Below are 22,471 nucleotides of genomic sequence, written 5' to 3'. Positions count from 1 at the left end.
GATTCGAGTGGATACTAAGGACTCTGTAAACAGTTTGCGAGCTAATCTCGGCGACCCTTTGGCTCCAAAATGTTTAATATAAACACTTTCCCTGATGGTCGTGTAATAAGTGCAAGAGCTGTAAAGATCAGACAGTTAAACTCCAGTCAAATTTCACCGAAAAAAGACAAATTGAAACAACACAAGGTCATATTTTAAATGTTTTTTATGTCAGAATATGTCTTTCATTCTGAAGTCGTTCCAGCATTTACCCAATTTGACTAAATTTGGGTAGGATGAAAAATTCTCATGATAAAAATTATTTAGAGTTTTTTAAAGTTTTTTTGCAAAGTGTTTTGTTCCTCATTCAAATTGGTAAACCATTCCACCAGTTAATGGTTTTTTAGAAAAAGAAATTTGCTTTTTCATGACTTTAGGCAGCTTTATTCTTTGAGAGCTTGTATGTTCTTCTATTGAATTCAAATTTCAAGTGTGTGAGTTCTAAAGGGCGAAAGGCAGCTGTTCATTTAGAAATTTATTCAGATTATTGAAGCCCAATTTATCGAGCATTAGCTTTACAGGTAATATTTTGTGCTTCAGTTTATAATTGGTAATGCTTGAACGGTATCCAATTCGTATTCAAGTTCGTAATCCCCTATTGATTTGTTTTTCGAGGGATATAGTTCTTCACTCAGACCGGTTTAGATGTGACATGACAAGGTATTCCTGTAATACCAATCTACTAGTCATATGGGGTAGCTTTTGAGCAATGATTGAAAGTGTTCTAATGGTAACTGCCATTTTACCAAGAATGTTCTTAAATTTCTCATGAAATTCGAGACCACTACCAAATTTAACACCTACGTATTTAACGACTATTGCTTCCTTGAGAGTTGTATTGCCATCCGTTATTTGTTTGTTTGATGAAACTTCACTTTGAGATGATTTATGAAAGATCATGAATTCAGTTTTGGTAACATTTAACCGTATCTTATGTTGACTGATTTTTTTCCGAATGTTCTGCTGCTGATTTGACGTTGTTCTTGGCTAAGTCTAAATTAGAACTGTTTGTGAAAATAAAAGTATCGTCTTCATACTGAGCTATTTTGCATTTTTCTTGAATGTTGGCATCATTAGTGTAGACTAGAAATAGTTATGGTCCAAGTATTGTAACCTGAGATACCCTATGTTTCAATTAATTCCAGTCTGAGTAGATATTTTTAAGACGTACTCGCTGTTCTCAATTTTTATTGAATGACGAAACAAGCTTTTTTGCTTCTCTGCAGAACCCTATATCCTCTATCTTTAGAGAATTTGATGGCTAATGGAGTCAAAAGTTTGCGATAAAGCTATGAACAAAGATGCAACACAATCATTTTTATCTTCTTGTGACCTAATGTTTTCAACGGTATAAAGAATTGCATCTGTCGTAGAGTAATGGCTACTGAGACCAAATTGTGTTATGGCTTCTTATTAATAACCGATATGTGCATTTCAATAATATCATTGAACAAAGCCTGGGCGTTTTCCCGTGGTTGTTTGCTTATTGCATTTGTGCCGTCTTGATGTAATAGTTGAAATTTTACAATCATTGTATTTTTTTCGACAATTCAGTTTTTTCTTTTGTCGAGCTTCCAGAATATGAAAGAAATTCCACATCTTGTGGCAAGTTGTTCTCAAGAAAATGCTTGCAGTTAGAACCAGATTTTTGATTGTGGGGTTGAGGGGTAGAGGTTGGAATTCTCTCACCGGAATCTCTCTTTGAGGCTGTGGTAAATCCGTCGTAATGGTGTTCCCAACATCAGAAGCTTGTGTTTCAAATTTGCCTAGCTCAGTAATTTTTTGATCAACGGATTTGAGCAAACTTAAATGTTCTAATAAATGAGTTTTCTCTTTGTAAAGTTCAGTATATATTTTATAGAGTTAACTTTTTTTCAATGAAAATAACGTTTCAGAAGATAAAATTGTTAATTTAGCGAGGTCAAAGTGGTATGAAGAAGCAGTTTCAGTTTCGATAATGCATTCAAAAGAGCAACCAATTTGTAGGCATTCAATTATCTTATAGAATAAATATTTGAATGCTTGGAAAGAGCACTGTGCAAGCCTACGCTTTGTTAGTGTTTTTTTATAATTAAAAATTGCGCTTAAATGCACTTGTAAACTTATTTAAATCAAAAATTGGGTTTAGATCTAGATAAATGGCAGTGTAAATTTGCGGTGCGCTGCCAGACAAGTATTGACGGTTCACAGCGCTAGTATTGGTAATATATAGTGGGTTAAAATACTAATGGCTGCAATGCTCTTAGAATTGTTTCGACTGTATGTTGACATCCGGAATTTACTAAACAGCAAAACTTGCGATCGATGTTTAGACTACATGACTTTTTTTTTGCAAAAAGACCCCGACATAACAATGGTTCTAAATTTTGTAGAGATGCTCTATTTAATGCAGTTTTCAATTTACTGCGGCCCGCCGCAAGTTGTAAAAATTAGTGTTAACAATAGAACCCGTCCCTCTCAAACAAACTGCTTTCATTATTATAATTTTCGAGTTATCGAGTTATTTCCATTAATCGCATAAAATCCGATTGAGAAGCCAACTTTTCTTAAATTCCCTTAAACGATTAAGTTATAATCTGTAATCGAAGCGTCTTAACGCGCAAATAGTACTGAGAGGAAGTTTTATTGAATTTATGAAAAGTTCTTTCATCTTGGTCTAATTGGCACTTTGTCGAAAGTTATTGTGGAAAATACTGACAAAAATTGGAATAAAAATTACTAAAGCAAAATATAGTTTTTGTATAACGCAATTCGGAGTGATGGTGTTTTTGCAACCTCTTTTCAACCAGTTAAAGATCAACTTCTATGCGAACCTCATTTTGTACCAAAACCTTGAATCATCTCATGTAGAAACGTTTGCTTTAATCTAATGACAATAACCGCTTCTATAAATGTGTCATCATAATGCATCAGTCTTTTGTTTTTTTTTTGTCTGAGATTTTTTAAATCAGTTTTTGTAGAAATTGGTGGACCACTGTGATATGAAAAATCAAAACGGAGATTATGAAAATGGTCAACGGAACAACCCCGTGTCAGAATGATCAAAGCGAATTGCTTGCCTTTTCTTAAGCAGAATTTTTTTTGTTAATGTAATTGTAAGTAAGAATAATTAACCTGTGTTTTTCAAATCAGTTTAAAATCGGGAAACTATGTTGATAATCCAGATTTTGCCTCGCACCAAAATGTTTTCATACTTGGGGAAAATTAAATAAATTTCCTTTTCCTTTCATTCTTCGAAATTAGATGGCAACTGCAATGGGAATCCTGCACTATGCGATACAAGACGCGGGAGAGGAGGCCGAGGAAGTGGACTTCACAACAGAGGAACTGAGTGAAGTTTTGGGCTGTTTGGGCGAAATTCTGAGCTCTCGAGGATGTGATGGTAATGATGAGTCAGAAAACAGAGCTGAAAAGACAGTGTCTTTCAGCACAGGTCTTAAAATTCTGCGAACAATGGCGCTTGATAGGATTTCAAACACAGGTCAGCGTAAAATCCCCGCTTAAAATTGAGTTTTCTTTCTGAAAGGGAATAATGTTTTTGATGGAATAGAAAGATGTGAGTTATGGGCGATATTATTTCCAAGAGTGTTTACGACTCCGTTACATTTTTTGTGTTGTAGTGTAGCACGTTACTATGTATCAAGTTTGGCGAAAACTTCTTGTTTTGGAGAAAACAAGGGGTTTGTTTCTCTTCCACTAGTTCGTGCATACTATTGTTCAGAATCCTCCTATAACATGGTTTTGGAGGTTTTGTTGTATATTTTTTGGCTTTTCAAAAATTGTTTTTGGATTCTTGGGATGCTTTTCAGATGTATACCATGGAAATAATTTCACAAGATTTAGATGTCAATCTTGCAAGATTCCTGCAAAACGGATGTTAAGCTGGAAAGCTCTTGCAAGAATTTTTTTGCAAGATTATGCATTCTAGCATTACAAGCGTCTACCGGTAGCAAAATAAAAACTAGTTACAAAGAATGTGGCTCGCAATTCCCACCGTCTTTTTGACACCCAACGTGAAAAGATCTTAAATTACGTTTAACTTGTTTGCTGACGGCAATTATATAACCTAAAATGGAGAATACATCCACAGAAATGTGATTATAGTAAAGTTCGGCGGTAAAGGCATGACACAAAATTTTAACCTTTTAACAATTTAATCTTTTAATATTACAAAAATGAGGGACTATACCGCAATTAAACTGCCGCACAATTCTTTGTGGAATGCGCTTCCGCAAAAAGTATTTTTTTTGCGGCGGAAAGTAAATTCAACTTTTCAACTGCGAGTATAAAAGTAAAAAACACTGACTAAAATTTCCATTTAGGGCACGAAGTGTCTTTTCATTCTCGAAGTCTGTAAGTACGTTTCAGACGTACAATGCATTAAGAGGGGAAAACCTCTTTTTTTTTTACAAAATTGAGTAAATTTTCTCGCAAAAATTGTTATCCGTAGACGCTAGTAATGAGCAAGATCTTGCAAAATTATCATCCAAAATCGACGCGGGTGGTTTGACCAAAAAGATATGCAATCCTGATTATACTACGACTCTTGTTGTTGCAAGTGTTTGTTTTTTTCTTAAAATTCTGGAAAAGAAAAATTTGTATACCGAAACCGACTATTGATTTGAATTGGTTGCTAATGTGATCGGTTATCGTGTGCGGCATTATAATGTGATCGGAATAAAAATCTCAAAAAGCGGGAAAGCTTGGGGACTTTCACAAATTTTGTTTTGTTTCATATTCTCTCCACATTGGCATGGCATCAAAATGTAGACTTCAAGCCAAAAAATTATCAGTAACATGTGATTGATTAATTACCAGTAACTGAAGTAACTTTCAACGAGGAATGATTTAATTTAGTAATAAATATGGGTTGAGAAATGAGCCAAAATGTTTCAAATATGAAAGAAATTTTGGTAATTCTCATATTCCAGTCCCGTCGATCATTCTGGTGTGCATGAATGACGAGGTACAACAAAAGATTGAAAACATTGGCACCAACTTGACTGAATTCCTGAAATTGAACTGGAACAAGTCCAGAAACGAGATGCGGAGAGAAGAACTGGACATGCAGGATAAACTGATCCAGAAATGGAAAGAACAGTTCCTCAAGATCAAGGCTGAACTTGGCACCATATGATTATTTTTCAAAAATTTTAGCTAAATGCAAAAGTATTGGTTTATTACTTCTTAATCACTTCTTTTTAAAACCCTATTTATGGAGCAGTAAAGTACCCATTGACGCTTAAGATGTCTCTAAAAATCTGTAGATAAGACAGTTTTTGGGGACTCTTCATCTCTTTTTATATATTCAACATCAGTAGTAAGATAATAGGGTACTAAGATAGGGGGGGGGGGTTATCCTTCGAATTAATACGTGTGATAATAGGGGGTTATCCTTGGCGGCGCTACATGTAAAACAACGGCCGTGCGTGATACATGTAAATTGGCATGTAGGTTGATTTGGGCGGAAAAGCCTGGCTAGAGTCATTTTTGAGTGAGCGTTCATAAAATCATATGGCTACAATTGCTACAGTTGATTTGAAGAGTATTCACGAAACTTATAAGGAAATCGAAAAAGAATATTCACAATACGGTGAACGGTTTTTATACTTTTTAGCTACTTGTCTTCATTTGGATCCTGAGATTGATTTAGATATAGCTTTGAAACTACGACCCTATGGTGGTTTGATTGGCATCGACAATTCAGCCCTCGACAAATAATTTAAATCGTTCAAAGTTTTGAGACTGCATGCGATACTTCACGACGCTTCTGGTTTTGTATATGAATATAGTGAAAAGGGTCCAGGCTATTCCTACGTATTACCTTGTTCAGTCACAAATGAGTACCTTGGTCATGTGACTGGAATTGCTTTTTGTTTATACGTAAAATCCTTCAAAAATAGTTTATTCAATTTGCTGGAATGTTGAAATCTGGAGCAGTTGTTCTTGATTTTGAAGGCTTTAGGAGTAAAAAATCTGGATTTATAATAAAAGAACTTGCGGTATCTACCAAAAATTACAACGATACAATTTCGTTTTTACCTCCAAACTCATTTAACATACTTTCTTCGAGTGAGCAAAGATCTTTCCTGTGGGTATCTAAATTTCTTCATGGTCTCTCGTGGGAGACAGGAGAGTACCCTTATCATTATTTGCAACAGATTTTTCAAATTATAGTTCTTCGATTTCCCTTTTCTGATTTTTACGCAAAAGGATTAGAAAAAACGGAAACTTTACGGCAGCTGTTACACAGGAACGTTATCAACTTGGAAACTTTGTTTTGCCCAACAATTGAACACTTGAAATTATATCGGGAGACACCAGTTTGTAAATTACATGCATTGAGTTGCCCAAAACGACAAAGAAGCAAGCATTGTGCCAATAAGAAGGCAAAACTCTTTTACAAGTGGCTGACGAATGAATCGTCGGTTGGAGAAACCAGCTCCGTCTCTACTTCAAGTGAATTTGTCTCCAAATTTGACAGTTTGCAGTTGCATAACGCCTGAAAATCAGTTAACGGTTACTCTTATCAAGGAAGAAAAAAATGACACAAGAGGGCAAACAGTTTTGAGAAAACAGCAGATCGTGTGTGCTGGTGCTGAAATAGAAGCTTTCAAGAAGTATCTTTCTCTACTGGAGTACTTTCAATTGTACCATGTCTTTACAAGAGAAAATGAAAAGGTTGAAACTAACCCCTTTACCTACGCCCAAGCGTGCAGTGCCAATTCTGATGTCTCTGGACGATGAGACTCTTCCCGATGAAATCAAGCAGCTGATTAAAGAGAACAATGTAGAGTCAATTGTTTTTAGAGATAAACAAGATTCGATGAATGCAAACCATACAATCACTTACAAACAAGGAGACAACGACTCTGGATATGTTTTGTATGAATTCTTTATTGTTGAATAATTATGTAACATTCTTGAAAAGCAATTCATTTTCTGAATAATTTTGTTTCAAAATGAGTCAAACCGAAGATCAACTAGATTCGGGCGGAGGCATAACTGACATGGTTTTTGACGCTGACCACCAAGAAAGACGATCTTGGAGGTTTTGCAATTCGAGATTGCCTCGATCAGAGGTTGTATACTTTACACAAATCTTAATAATAATTTTTCTTATAACTGTGTCTCTCGCCAAGTTGGTTTTTTTCAGTCTCGACTGTGAAGAATCCACATTTTGGTTTTCACTTCTCTCTTGTACAATTGGATACGCTCTTCCAATTCCAAAGTTATAAATAAAATTATTTCCACCTCTGACCGGTTGTTCATGGCTGTTTGCGGGCCATCTTGTTGCGGGAAAACTGAGCTCATTTTCAAAATGTTATTAGTTGGCACTTTTTTCCCAGAATTTCAAACAATTTATTATTTTTATCAGCACGATCAGCCCAAATTCCAATCGTTAGAGAAGAAACTGAACATACATTTTAAAAAATTCTCTAATTTTGAACTCATTTCAGAGTTAGACAACTGCCTCCTTGTGTTCGATGACTCATGTGAAGAAATTTTTAATGACAAAGAATTTTCAAAATTAGCAACCGCAGGGCGGCACAGAAACATCAGTGTAATTTATGTTAAACACAATTTGTTCCAGCAAAGCAGATGGTCCAGAACAATTGATCTAAATACAACACATATCATATTGTTTAAATCACCACGTGACACACAACAGATTACTTTTATTGGTAGACAGTTGAATAACTCTCAATTTTTAAAAGAAAGCTATGAGCTGTCAACTAAAGAACCGTTTGGTCATTTATTAATTGATTTGGATCCCAAAACATCAGACGTCTTGCGCTACTGTTCAAATATTGTCCCTCCAGGACCATCAATTTTTTATCTGCCATCAGCTAAAGCCGTTATTACAAGTTTAAGCGATGAGAGAGAAAGAAGTTTGTATGCTGGGGCGGCTGCTAAACATATCGGACACAAAACTAAAAGAGAAGATAGAGAGAGCTCCAAATCATTTCATTAAATTCCTTTGCGAATGTTTGCTCAACATTGTCAATGGTAATGTTCCAATACGAAAAAGTTTTGTGCAAGGCTATGAAAAATCATTCAGAAAACTATTGTCTAGACAAACAAGTTTGAAAGAAAAGAGGCAACTTTTTGCTAGAGAAACAGATTTGGTCAAAACTGTTGGTTTCGCTTGTTATCGTTATTTGACAAAATCGTAATGCACACCGAAGAATTCATTTTAATTCCAAAACGAATGTTTGCTTCACATCAACCGGTAAAAAAAGAAGTTTTGGACAATCCCTTTTACAAACAGAAAGCTGCACAGCTGTCTCTTTTGCAAAGAAACCAGTCGAATTCAATGGAAAAACCAGAGAAAGCAGTTGAACCAGTTGAGACTGCAGACAAAATGATTGAAACAGCAGAAGAGGAAAAAACAGAACCCATGAGCGAAGACAGCGAGATTGAACCAGTAGTGAAAAAACAAAGAAAAAGCGAAGACTCCATATTGTTAGAGCTAGATTTTATGAATAAAAACCAAATCAAAAGATCAAAAATCATACTTGACTTGATTAACCAATCTGAAACAGTAACTGTAGAGTCGAACGACGTTCTTCACGTAAATAAAGAAGGACTGGGCATTAAAGCTTCAACATTTCTGTACAATCTGCAGCAACCAACTAAAAAAATTGACATTGAAAAATACTCCAAAATTTTAATTGCTCTTAATATCTCACCTCATCTTGTTGCAAATACACATGCCAAGCAAATCTTGGAAGCCTCGTCTGAAAGTGAACAAGAGTTTTTCCCAATTAGAGAACAACCCAGTCGGCAAGAGCTCTTCTCTAGTAGAGAACAACACATTGGCTCGAAACCAACCCAAAAAAGATATAAAGAAGAACCGGACCAAACGACAGACAAAGAAGAGACCAGTCAGAAGATGTGGTCTTTCTTTTCCTGAAGTAAAAAAATTGGATCAGTTTTATTTAAAAGGACCAGCATCGTATGGAAGCATAAAGCGGTTACAGACGCAAAGCAAGCTCCCTCTAGGTAAAATTCAGTCCTATTTGGAGACAAAGCCGTCTTTCACAAAGTACCGTTCAATTCGATTAAAATTTCCCAGGCTTAAAGTTTTTGTAAAAGACATCAACGAAATTTGGTCTCTGGATTTGGCACACGTTGATAAACTGGCAAAGTATAACCGCAATATAAAGTATCTTCTAGTAGCGGTTGATTGTTTGTCAAGATAGTTACGAGTGGAACGAATGAAAACAAAGTATGCAACCGAAGCAGCTGAAGCATTCAAAATGATGATCAAAAACAAACAGCCCGAAAAAGTATGGGTTGACGATGGTACAGAATTTCTTGGAGCATTCAAGCAATTGTGTACCAAACGTGGAATTCATTTATATAGTACCTTTAGCTCAAAAAGATAATTCATCGGTATCTTGAAGAAAAGTGGACCTATAGCTACATTGACCAATTAGACCAATTTGTGAAAACAATCAATTCAAGAGTCAATCGAATAACAAAAATTGCTCCTAACAAAGTTACAAAAACGGATGTGCCACGACTAGTGTCATTGGCAGCACAAACAAGCTCAACTCAGAAGCCCAAGTTTTACATTGGAGACTTTGTGAGAGTAGTTAAAAAAGATAAAGCATTCAGGAAAAGTTATATGCAATCATCCACAGACGAAGTCTTTGAAATAACGGGAATACCGACATTAAGCCCACCAACATACACCTTAGCCGACGCAGACAAGGAACCAATTCAAGGAAAATTTTACCAACCAGAATTACAACTTGTCAGGCTCCCTCTTGTTTGAAATGTCCAACAACCGGTTTGAAGACGAGTTTACAGTTCACGTTGTTTCATCAGCTTCAATGGAAATATTTGATTCAAATACACTTGCATCAATTCGGAATTTTTTCAATGACGAAATTCAACTTGCAGGTGATTGGAGAGTGGCGCTAAGTGAAATCATATTCCCAACAAAAATAGAAAACATAGTAAACGGAAATCTAATTGCGTACAACTTAAAAGACTTTGAAGATTCCCAAAAGATTTCTTCGGGAGCCAATGTTATTTCTAGACCTTATAGTGGACAGCAATTTAGTTTTATGCCAGGAACCTTTGATACAGTGGCTCAACTTCTTGCTACAGTTAAGCGCACAATTGGCCTGCGCCATTTTTCATTCAGAGAGTTGAAGAGCTCTGGGAAATATGAAATTTTGTTTGGCAAGTATGAGGGAATTACGTTTCCCAGCGAAGAAATTCCAAGCATTATTGGATTTAAGGGTATTCCTGACGTTAATGGAATACACATTGGGTACAAAATGATTCCCAATGCGAACAGGTTTATGAAAAGTGATGATACGAAAGCTTATTATGGGGAGTTCCCAGCTGACCTTTGTGCTGGAAAACATCTAATTTTCATCTACACCAACATAATTGAATACCAATACGTCGGTGACACTAAGGCTCCTCTTTTGCGAGTCATTGATTCAAAACAACGTCTGAAAAACGGTAGTGTTTGTGAGCTTGAACCCACTCATCGGATAGTTTTTACAAATTTAGACTATAAGAAGCTCCTAACCAACACAATTCAATCGATTTCAATTGAACTGAGAACGGAAACAGGACAATTAGTTCCCTTTTCGGGAACTGGAAAAGTTATTCTAACACTACAATTCAAAAAATTTTCCCCTTAAATGGATTCTTATTATGCCAATCAAGCAACGTCTTTGTCTCACTTCTCTGGACATTATCGTCAAAGAGGAAGTGGTTTTGGAGCTCTAGCTGCAGGCATTGGACGTGTTGCGCTACCTTTAGCACGTCGTTTCATTTTGCCTACAGCGAAGCGTATCGGGAAAGAGCTATTGAAACAAAGTGTTCCAGAGATTTTGGATGTAGTCGGAAGCAAAAAATCTCCTAAACAGGCGTTTAAAAATACAATCTCAAAAACTGTCAAAAAACAGACAGAAGGATCTCGCCGAAATACTTCACGTCGGAGGAATTCAATACGAGTCAAGCCACAGAAAGCAATCAACAAACGCAAAAAAACCATTTCAACGCACAGAGCTCCAAAAAGAAGTCGGTCAGATTTTTTTGCCAGAGTGAACGATGATCGCTAATTTGTTACCATCAGAGGCAACTCACAGTTCTTTGGATTTGTTCGAAAAACCTTCTCTCTTAGTAACTTTCGATGGTAGTTTTTGTCAAAAGTTGGGCCCAGTCTACAGTCCAAATGGACCCATGTTAGAATTTGAAGTCGCCAGTGACCGAAATAATTTTATTGACTTACAGAAAATTTTCTTGGAAGTGAAATGTAAAATTGTCCAGTTATCAGAAGCTGATTTGAGATATGACGCAGGAGCAGCAACAGATGTTACGAAGACAGATGCTCCCTATTTTTGCAATAATGTTTTACATTCACTCTTCTCTGACTGTACAGTGTCTGCTAATGGACTAAAAATTTCAAACGCTAACGGAAACTATGCTCATAAAAGTTTTATTGAAACAGAATTTTCACATAACAAAGATGCAAAAAACACCTGGTTGGCATGTCAGGGCTGTTCCTACGAGAAAATCCAGGAGCGCTGTCAACTGGAGAAGTGAACAGAAGGAAAGCCTTAGTGAGGCAATCGGCTGAGTGCACATTTTACGGTAAAGTTGCAATTGACTTTTTCACTTGTGACAAACATTTGCTAAGTGGTGTGACACTTCGCATTGCATTTAGGCGGTCAATAGATGATTTTGTTATAATGTCTGACGATGCAGCCAAGCACTACAAAGTAAAAATTGTCGAAGCTAATTTGTATGTGCGCAAGATGACATTGAACGATGATGTCGTATCGGCTATAAAAAAAACTTTGTTAACAAGTCCAGCTTCGTATCCATACTTGGAGACTCTAACAAAAACATTTCTAGCATCAACGGGTCTCCACAGTTGGAAACAAAAAGATATTTTTGCCAGAGAACCGATTCGTAGACTAGCAGTTTGTCTGAATACTAACGAAGCGTTTCTTGGAAACAACAGACAAAATCCATTTAATTTCCGCAAATTCGACCTTGAGCAGATTTATATTTACCGAAACGGTTTACCTGTGGCAGACAGTCCAATATCAACAAGTGATGTCAAACGTCTCTACTTTAATACAATATCGGATTTAGCTTACATCGACAATGGTCATGGAATAAGTTTGACAGAATACCCGAACCATTTCATAATGGTTTTTGAATTGACCAGCACCCAACAAGCATCCCATGATTTTATTCATCCTGAGCTTACAAATTCGTCAATTTCTATTGAGTTGAAATTTTCTGCGGCCCTACCGAACAATATAGAGATTTTCATTATTGGTGAAAAAGCGAGCACAATTTTTGTTGATAGTGCGAGAAGAGTATCAAAGAATCACATTCTGACAAATTAATGATGGATGAAGATGATATTAATGATTTAATCCAAGGCTGCAAAACTCTTAAATACAAATTTCATGGCGTGTTTGCGGCCAACAACTTTCCGGAAAAAATGAACAGAAACAGCTTCCTTATTGTTAATGCAGCAATTGCTGAAAATATTGGCACCCACTGGTTAGTTTTATGCAGAAAGAACAATCAACTTCTGTTTGCCGATCCCCTTGGTCGGCCCATTTCATTGTACAAACACCTATATCAAAGAGTAATTTCTGTTGGCGACAATCACAATATCTATCAACTCTTGGAGAATCAACCAATTCAAAATGCAAACTCTAAACTTTTTGGACTGTTTTGTATTTATATTGCTCATTTTGTTTTCAATGCTCAAAAACTTGTAAATATTAGCGATAATGAATTGATTCGTTTTGCTTTTCATATGATGTTCTAACCTTACTAACTTGAAAAATTTATTTTTTTTTTCAAAACTTTACTTTTTCTTCATACACAAAACGAACACTCACTAAATCAGAATCAATATTCAATTTTCCATATCCACTCAAAAAAATATCCATAATTTGACAAAAAGCACCAGAATGAGGACCATACAAAATTGTTTCAACTCTGCGTAAAGTTTCACTATTAACAAAATCAGTTTGAATTTGTTTTGATGGAGGCCGACAATTGTAGATAGTCTTTTGGGCAACTACTGGCATCTTGGCACTCGTTTTGGGATAGACATTTGTTTGTTTTGCAGAGCTGCTTTTCGATAGTGTTGTTGTTGTTGTTGTTAGCAAAAGCTGGTAGTCGTTTGCGCACTGACTGTGAATCAGTTTTTTCTGCAGAACTGTTGAATTCGATTGCTAATTTAAGCTTTGAAATCACATCTCCATTAGTCTCCAAATTTGGTGCAGTCCAAAACAAGAACTTGAAAGCTGTATAAACACAAGGCACAGGAAAGCTTTGAAATCGTCTCAATGTTTCGTTTTCAAATGTAGTTGTATCAATCAGAAGGTGATAATGGCTACTTACTAAATTGCAAAATTCGGAATCAAAATGTGCACACACTGCATAACAATTTCCAATAGAAAAGGTAGGTTTCTCTTCCACAATGATAAATTTGAACTGTTTCTGAAATTGTTTAAAGTAATCTGGAGAACGCTCAAACATCGCTTCAACCATCGTTGTTGACAACTTCTTTTTGAATTTTTGGTTTCTTCGCTGGTGGTGGTTTTGGCGATGACTGCTGATCAGTCATTGAGTTCTGTATTTTGCTAGCTGAACTGACCAAATTTTCAAACTCTCCAAGAGTTAAGGAAATTCTCTGTTCAAACTCGTAATCGTCTGTTGCTTTTTTGAACAACTTCAGAAATATATATGTCCCTGTCCTTTCATAGGTTTTCAGCGTTGCCCTGATTAAGCGCTTATCAGTTTTGGAAATATCGAAATAACAATCTCCAAACTCTGTGTCTTTAGTGGAAGTGAAAGGCATAGTGTGCAACTTGTTTTATTACTTTCAAGTGTTATAATGTGTAAAACTACAATTCAAAGGGTGCGGCAAGTTGGGATTAAACAAGTGTCGTCAAACTGCCTAATTAAATCCAAATGATTTGTGAATACAGTCTCAAGTACGCCTATGGCGTACTTGAGTCTGTCTGTTGTTCAAATATTGTATAATTAACTTCAGCTGTGACCTTAGAGATAAGACAAAAAACATATGTGACCCTAGGTGTGTACTTGAACCAGCAGTGCTGTGTACACTGTTTATTGGAATTATATGTGGACCATATGTTTTGGTTCTATAGAGAAAACAAATGTGACCCTGGGTGGGTTTTTGACGTCATCGACGATTGTAGTGTACACTGTTTATTGAAATTATATGCGCGCCATATGTTTTATTTCTCTAGAGAGAACAGATGTGACCCTAGGTGTGTATTTGAACCAGCAGTGCAGTGTACACTGTTTATTGGAATTGTCCATATGTTTATATCTTGGAACAGATGTGACCCTAGGTGTGTATTAAAATTGGAAACACATGTGAACCTACAGCAGTAGGGAAATTGTGATAAGAATAAACATTTACCAGTGTACAATGAAATGCTAATAATAAAATACGTTCTAGATAAGAATTGAGTTAGTACAAACTATAGACTGTATCAACCCATGTATAATAACAAATGTAGAGCATGTAACAGAGCATATACACTACCAAAATTAAAACCAATTATGACCCCAGACATAAACTGTTGAATTACACGTTGTACAATACAACTTTAGAACTAGGTATTCATTTTCTTTAAACCTTGCGTTCAGTGCACTTTGCTTTCTTTCAAAAGTTCGTTACCAGACAAACATTATTTTTCAACCGTCTTTTATCAAATTGGTTTTAATTTCTTTCCTAAAATTTGTGCAAAAAATTATGTCAGTTCAAATACTTGCTGAATCTGTTATTTCTTTCGAGCGAACATTGGTTTATCAGACAGTGTTCGAAAACTTTGTTGTGCTGATTCAACAGAAGAGACAAGGTGATGTTTGGCAAACTTACCAGCACTGTTTGATACCTAAGCTTTTCATTAACGCAATTGCTTCTTTACCAGAGAAGACAGAACCAGCAGAATGCAGTGTTATTACATCAGGGGGACATTTACCTCCAAAAGCTTTGCCAATATTTCAACATTTTGACATGGAGTCACTACCTAACGACGTTAAACGAATTTTGTTTCGTTACGATTGCGACTGTGTGCCTCTGTTTGAAAACCAGTTAGGGGCTTATCAAGCTTGCGAAAACTTAGCTGACATGTGGGGCATAAAGTCATCACCTTGCTCCCCAGAAAATCAATCGCAATTGGATTCAGCCAGCTTGCCAGTAACACCAGCAGTTGATCCGAGTCCCAGTTTGACGCCGACATCTAGTCCATCTTTCTTTGCGGGAATTCACAAGAACAATTCTACCGCTCTGCTCAGTGAAAACCAGTTTGATACAGCGTTACTTTCAGCTACACAATTTCAAACACCAGAACCAGCACGTGTTTTTGGCGTTACAGACACTCCAAAGATTTGCAATGCACCAAAGAAACGGCTACCTGAGAATTCTTTAATGGACTTATTTGATTGACTTAAAAAACTTTGATGAATCACCACAAACCTCTTTTATATAGTGAGTTGCTAACTTGATTTTGTTTCAATAAAGTGTGATTTCAACTTTTTGAAAGCTGAATTTAACTCTTGATATCTGTTTTTGTAGTTTTAAAATTGCTGAGCTAAAGAAATTAAAATTTCGCAACTGATCAAGTTCGAACATGTTCAGAAAGAATTTTCATTATGACGTAAACATTCGTTTCCTAACAAACACTCAATTATTGCAACTACTATGACGTGGTGTGTGAACTATATCCATAAATACACTTCTCAATCTACAAAATTTTTGCTAACATTAAATATTAAACATAAAATTTAAGAGATATAGCCATATTTTAGAGTAAGCGGTATTGACGCTAATAACATGCAAACTCCATACCACAGCTGTAGCATGGATTGATTTCCAAATTCAATTCATAAGTTGAAGAAATTTTCAAAAATTGAAAAATAATCAAAGGAAAATTTTGAAAAAATGCATTTCAGACGTCAATTTTTAACACTTAATTCAGTAGATGCGCTCTCCAGCTTACACTAGAATCACCTCCCATTTGTTACTTGGGAATCAATTGAAAGAAAAAGAGCATGTTTGTTAAAAAAAACAAAAAAAAAACTAAAAAAAAGTTTTTTTTGATACATGACCTCTGACCTTTGACCCCAAAAAAGACGGTTCCAAAAAATACTTGGGATGAAACTGATTGCTCAGTAAGCCTCAGCATACTCTGAAGTACAAAACATCTCATCACACTTGTCAAATTTTACTCATCCGTTATGGAGATAATCAACCCCTAATTAGCGACTAATTAAGGGTTAATTAACCTAATTACTAATTACTAGAAAAAAAATTTGAAATTTTTGCAACGGTTTTGTAATCACTGCTTGATGCCTGACATTATTGCTCATAAGCATCATCATCAAAAAATGGCTCCTTCACCAATTTTCAAAACATCTGGCAATCAATGTCACATTAACATCTGGCATTAATTAGCGTATGAAGTACCCTAAGGAAAGATGTTAGATCGGCTTTCTTCACATTTTTGGACTTGATGGGTCCTCAGTGCAAATTTATCTCATAACAGCTGTCATCAAAAAAGGCCTCAGAAAAAAGACACATGTTTATGTCATGTAATTGTCATGTAATTGTTAATTAATGACTTGATTGACAGAAAAATAAACTTTTTTTTCTGTTTATTTTTGAGCAATTTTTTTTTATGGGTCCTATGTTTTTGGGCACGGGGAGCTTTTTTGCTCATCACACTTAAGAACGTAGGACAACTCTAACCACCCGTAATTGAAAATGCATAAAATAGCGCATTTTATTACAATTTTAAAAATTATCATGTTTTTCCAGCTTCTCCAAAAACGTTTTTTGAAAAAAAAATGATCAGCAATACTCTGTAGGGTTCCTTATGGTGATATATTTTGGCATAGGATTGCAATGGAGAGTTGAAAACACATCTTTTTTCTCTCATAACTAACAAAATTTCGAAATAAAGGTAACCGCCAAAACCGACCAATCAGATTGCAGCATTTTGAAATTTTGAATTTCGCGCACAGAAATTACATTCGTGTTTCAGTTTTGGTAAGCTTAGTCATTTCCGAGTTATTTACTTGTTATCAAAGTTCTGTTAGAATTTGAAATTCATCAAAACTATTAGAAATGGTCTATTCATGCAACTTCTGTTCCGCTACGTTTAGCACTCGTGGGAACCGTTCAAGACATCAACATAAATTCCATCCAGACGATGTTGGCCTTCCTGTTGACAACTGCTCCCTATGTGTTCAATTCACGGAAACTGTCTGAATTGGAACAGCATATGCGAACTTGCCACTCGAAGTTTACAAACTGCTGCCGATCGTGCTTCATGGGATTCAATGATGCGCACTTGTTTGCGCAGCATATGAACTCCCTTCACTCGCTGCCCGTATTTGGACCTGAATACCAACCGAAAGAAGCTACAGCGGAGACAGCTTTCAACGGTGTGTTACAAACTTATGAAATTGTCAATAACACAGCTGAAAGAGATCTTGAGAGCTTCATGCTCAATCAAAGATCTGCAATTGCAACGCTAATTGAGCAAAGGCTGAGCCAAGGACCACAGAAAGTACAATTTGCGGTAAAAGTACAGTTATTGAAGCTGCATCAAGATGAAAACGCAACCGAAACGGAGGAGCGCATTGAAATTTATGCCAACTCCCTCATGACGCCCATTTACGTAGAGGATCTCACAAACGAGTTGTACTGGAGCATGGTTGAGAAAATGATGGCTGTCTTGTCTACGTTTGCTTCATCTGGAAGTGGTTGGGTTGTTGAAAAAATAATCAAACTTGACATCAAATTTGCCCGCTACCGATCAATTCGCGGCTCATCCTATCTTGCCTTACCCCATAAGCTCGCAAACTGTAGCGGATTACTCAACATTCGAAACCACGACGATGCCAACTGTTTCAACTATTGCTTCGTGGCAGCGTATCATGCGCATCATGGAATCAGTCTTGATAGAGATGACAGGAACTATCATATTGACAAAACATCCCCAGCAACATATCAGCAAGAGAACATTCACCAACCTGTAGGCGAATTTGAAATGCCAATGGGATTTGAGCAAATGAAAGCCTTTGAAACCCTCAATGATGTGGCAATCAACGTCTTTGGTTACGATAAAGTACAACTTTACCCTCTACGAGTCTCCTCTTTTGAATCAGATTTTGTTATGGATCTTTTACTTCTTTATGATGCCGACATTTATCACTATGTTCTCATTACTGACCTTGTGAAAGTCGTTTGTAAAGTTAGAGACCTGAAATTCAGATTTGGTTATCGCATTTGTCGTAATTGTTTCTGGTTGTGTCGTGATGGACTGGAAAGCTATAATATTCATACTGAAAATTGTTATCTAAATGCCCCTGCAGTTATTCAAATGCCATCACCAGATAAAAATGAATACAAGTTCTCAAATTTTTCTGCTACGTGGTTTGTTCCTCTGGTCATTTATTTTGACTCTGAATCTTTTCTTCTACCCGTCGCTGGATGTGATGCAGCAACTGACCAATCATCAACACGCGTGATTGAAAAGCACGAGCCATGTGGATTTGCTTTGGCAGTTGTTGATCATCACTGGAACGTTCCCTATTTTCATCATGTGGACAGCTCAGAAGATTGTATGGGCAACTTTGTTCGAATGCTGCATTCGTTAGCAAGGGACATACATGAACGCAAAAAACAGTTTCCTTTCTACAACGGAAGTCGGAGAAGCTTGGACAAAAAGAGCGCTACACACTGTTGGATATGCGAAGAACCATTTGACAGCGAGCTTGACCCCGAAGAGAGCATAGATTTAGACCACTGTCATTTTAGTGGCCAATTCTTGGGCTGGGCACACAAAAAGTGTAATCGAGCGAGACGGTATCTCAATTTTACGCCTGTGGTCGGTCATAACATTCAAAACTATGACTTACATCATATTTGTCTTGCTCTGAACAACTGTGAGTCTACCACAACAATAAAAATCATTCCGTCAACAGATGAGAAATACATATCAATGACATTCGGAGTTCTGATTGATACTATTACAACTCAAGAAGGAAGAACACAAAAAATTTACGAGTATTTAAGATTCATTGATTCGTACAAAATGATGAACAGTTCGCTGGAAAAACTTGTAGAAATTTTACCTGACACACATTTCGATATCATGAAAGCAATGTTCCCCTCGGTTTCGGAATAAAACGCACACTTACTCAAACAAAAAGGATATTATCCTTATTCTTATGTATGTGATCGTACAAAGTTTTCTGAGCAATCTCTACCACCCCTCTCAGAATGGCGCAATACATTTGAAGGCGGAAAATTGGCTGTTAGTGAAGAAAATTTAGGTCATGCTAACCAAATGTGGACGTTATTGGGGTGCAAAACTTTACAAGACTATCATGACGCATACCTTAAACTTGACTGCGCATTATTAGCTTGTGTATGTGAGTTTCACCGTGAACTTAGCTTTCGAACATACAAACTCGACTGCATGCATTTCTACACTCTCCCCAATATGGCAAAAGAAGCGTCACTAAAGATATGCAGAGCAAACATTGAGCTGATGACAGAACGAGAACATTTGGACATGGTTGAACCGGCAATACGAGGAGGAGTAACATCTGTTTACGAGGAGCGTCATTTTGTTGCAAATAATAAGTATTTATCGGATTACCGGCCCTCTGAGGAGTCAACTTTTGCGCTCTGTGTAGACGCAAATGATCTCTATGGAGGTGTCATGCAAATGGACATGCTACCAGTGGGGGAATTCGCCTTCAACGTAGAAATTACCCTTAACGAAATCCTCAATACCCCTAACGACGCTTCAGTTGGTTATTTTCTTGAAGTAGACTTAAATTACCCTGTCCACTTACACGATGACCACCGAGATTTTCCCCTTGCCCCTACCAAAGAAATTGTTCAAGATGATTGGTTGGGCGAATATCAACTTGAGCTAAAAGAACAACACAGATTACCCAGCTCGAATGTTAAAAAGTTGCTTCAAACGCTATTCGACAAAAAGAACTATGTATTGCATTACAAACTGCTCAAATTATACGTTAGTCTTGGATTAATTGTTGCCAAAGTACACCGTGTCCTACAGTTCAAACAAGCGAATTGGTTAGCACCCTATATAACACTCAACAGTAATAAACGTCAAGCCGCCAGCAATAAATTCGAAGAGAACTTTTATAAGCTCATGAACAATGCAGTATATGGTAAGAATTGCGAATCGAAACGCAGACGAAGTAAGCTTACCATTGCACGAGATGCTGATCAAGTTCTGAGTTCCATTTCAAAGTTTGAGTTTGATCGGTTCATGATATTCGGAGTTAACCTGGCCGCATTGTCCTTCCGCGCTAGAAAGATTTATTGGAATACCCCAACAATAATTGGAGCAACTATACTTGATCTGGCCAAGTATCAAATGTACAGTTTCCATTACTTCACAATGCGCGCTCATTTTGATTGTCGTTTGTTATATAGTGACACGGATAGTTTACTATATAAAATCCGGAGTACAGACTTTTATGAGGAATTAGCAAGAAAGCCCGCTTCAGTTGTTAGTGAATTCGATTTCTCCAATTATCCGAGTGATCACTATTTATACAGTACGGAAAATAAACGGGTAGTCCTCAAGTTTAAGGACGAATTTGCAGGAGATTTTATTACGGAGTTTGTGTGTTTAAAGCCGAAACTATACTCAATACTCTCAAAAAGTAAGTATTCTTTGTCTTTTCTAATGCATGTTAGTTCTATCTTTAAATTACAAAGGTTGTTAGTAGGCTCCTGAATGGTATTAGTTTTATTATTATATACATAGGGGTTAGTAAACATATAAAGACTTGATTAAAGGCTTTTTTTTTCTTTAGGTTGTCGAAAACTTTCGGCTAAAGGAGTAACAAAGGCCGCTCAACAACGTCTCCGGCATGATGATTTCTTGAGCACACTGACGACAGGGAACGTGCTTCGCACTGAAAACACACGAATAATGTCCGATCATCATGTATTGGAAACTGTTACTACCAACAAAATATGCCTTTCAGCGTTCGACAACAAAAGGTTTATTCTACCCTGCGGAACAAAAACTCTACCCTTTGGACATTATGAGACCGTTGATTGTGGTGTGGATGAAATTGATTGGGGTAATGATGATATTCAGTGGGATAATGACAGTTACTCAAACTTACTTCTCAGCTCTAGTCCAGAATGGGATAATGACTTTGTAGTGTCCCAAACTTCCTCAACAGCCGCTCTCTCAGTGCCAGACTCCACCACCAGCTCTTGGGAGACTCCCGACCCAGGATTAGTAGTAACTGAGCAGATAACTGAATCTGATATTGATACTGACGATATTGCAGATATTGACGCCAGTTCCAGTGAAAGCTCCTCTCCTGACAACCCCTTCATAAACTTTGAAGCTGAAGAAGCAAGCAGCAGCGAAGAAGAACCAGCACGCAAAATAAGACGGCGCTAATGCCAATTTAATTGCATGCAATTTTGGTGAAACTGCGTGTAGTAATACACAGTGTAAATATTTAATTTGTTTGGAGTGTTTAGTTTGGTTTCAATTCAATCTTTTCTTACAAATCTAACAAACCGGAGAAAGGCGCAAAGGGAAAGGAATAAAAGCGGAAGAAAGCTAGTTTACATGTATCACGCACGGCCGTTGTTTTACATGTAGCGCCGCCAAGGATAACCCCCTATTATCACACGTATTAATTCGAAGGATAACCCCCCCCCCCTATCTTAGTACCCTATTATCTTACTACTAACATCTATTTATAAGATATTTCATAATGATAAAAGTTATGTCACCAAAGTTGCACTGATTACTCACTATAAATTTCAGAATATGTAATCAAACCAGTTTCATGGCTTCATGAGTAGTTGATTCGGCGCATTGGCGGTTCATAAATGATAAGCATTAAGTATCTTATTGTCAAAATTAAATGTTAATATCCAATTAGCTATATTTAGTTCTGCTTAACTGTTAACATAATTTCTGTCAATATTTATGTTTATATTATCTCTTGTTACAATAAATTTCCTATTTTGACAAATGAAAATTGTTGATTTCCGATTTTTCGAAAGTTATCGGTTGCACTAGACTCCTAATTGCGATCAACATCAGAGGTGCAAAACTGAGGCTAAAAATTTGAATATCCGGCAGCTTTGAGGTCCCAGTCGGAAGTGAAGGCATGCATGGTCTTTGAATACCTGGATTATCTTGTCAACAACGAATACCAATAATTCTTAATAAATAACGATAAGATAATCAATAATAAATGGCGACTATTGTTTGATCAGCGGTAGAATAAAATTGTTCACAGAGGTCAAGGCGTCAATGCTAGAAAGCGCTAGAAAAAGATAAAGATCACCGGTAATGCA

General features: G+C 36.6%; 1 protein-coding gene across 4 annotated transcripts in view; it reads left to right on the top strand.

The window, feature by feature from the left end:
- The window catches only part of LOC142349030 (interferon-induced GTP-binding protein Mx-like), a 73,844-nt gene extending 51,681 nt beyond the window's left edge, over positions 1-22,163 (top strand). For 3 of the 4 annotated variants that reach the window (XM_075400440.1, XM_075400438.1, XM_075400439.1), the window contains 2 exons: positions 3,283-3,520; positions 20,953-22,163. In XM_075400440.1, coding sequence (XP_075256555.1) covers positions 3,283-3,520; positions 20,953-21,557 — 843 coding nt within the window. In that variant the 3' untranslated portion in view covers positions 21,558-22,163. Of the gene's footprint in view, positions 1-3,282; positions 3,521-4,970; positions 5,262-20,952 lie in introns of those variants that run through there. The other variant, XM_075400441.1, reaches the window with a different exon arrangement.
- The last annotated feature ends 308 nt before the right edge of the window (positions 22,164-22,471 follow it).

Source organism: Convolutriloba macropyga, chromosome 11 (genome assembly GCF_964194025.1).
Source record: "Convolutriloba macropyga chromosome 11, txConMacr16.3, whole genome shotgun sequence".
NCBI classification, from domain to species: domain Eukaryota; kingdom Metazoa; phylum Xenacoelomorpha; order Acoela; family Convolutidae; genus Convolutriloba; species Convolutriloba macropyga.
The sequence above is the reverse complement of the archived record's forward strand: the minus strand, read 5'-3'. Positions and strand labels throughout refer to the sequence as shown.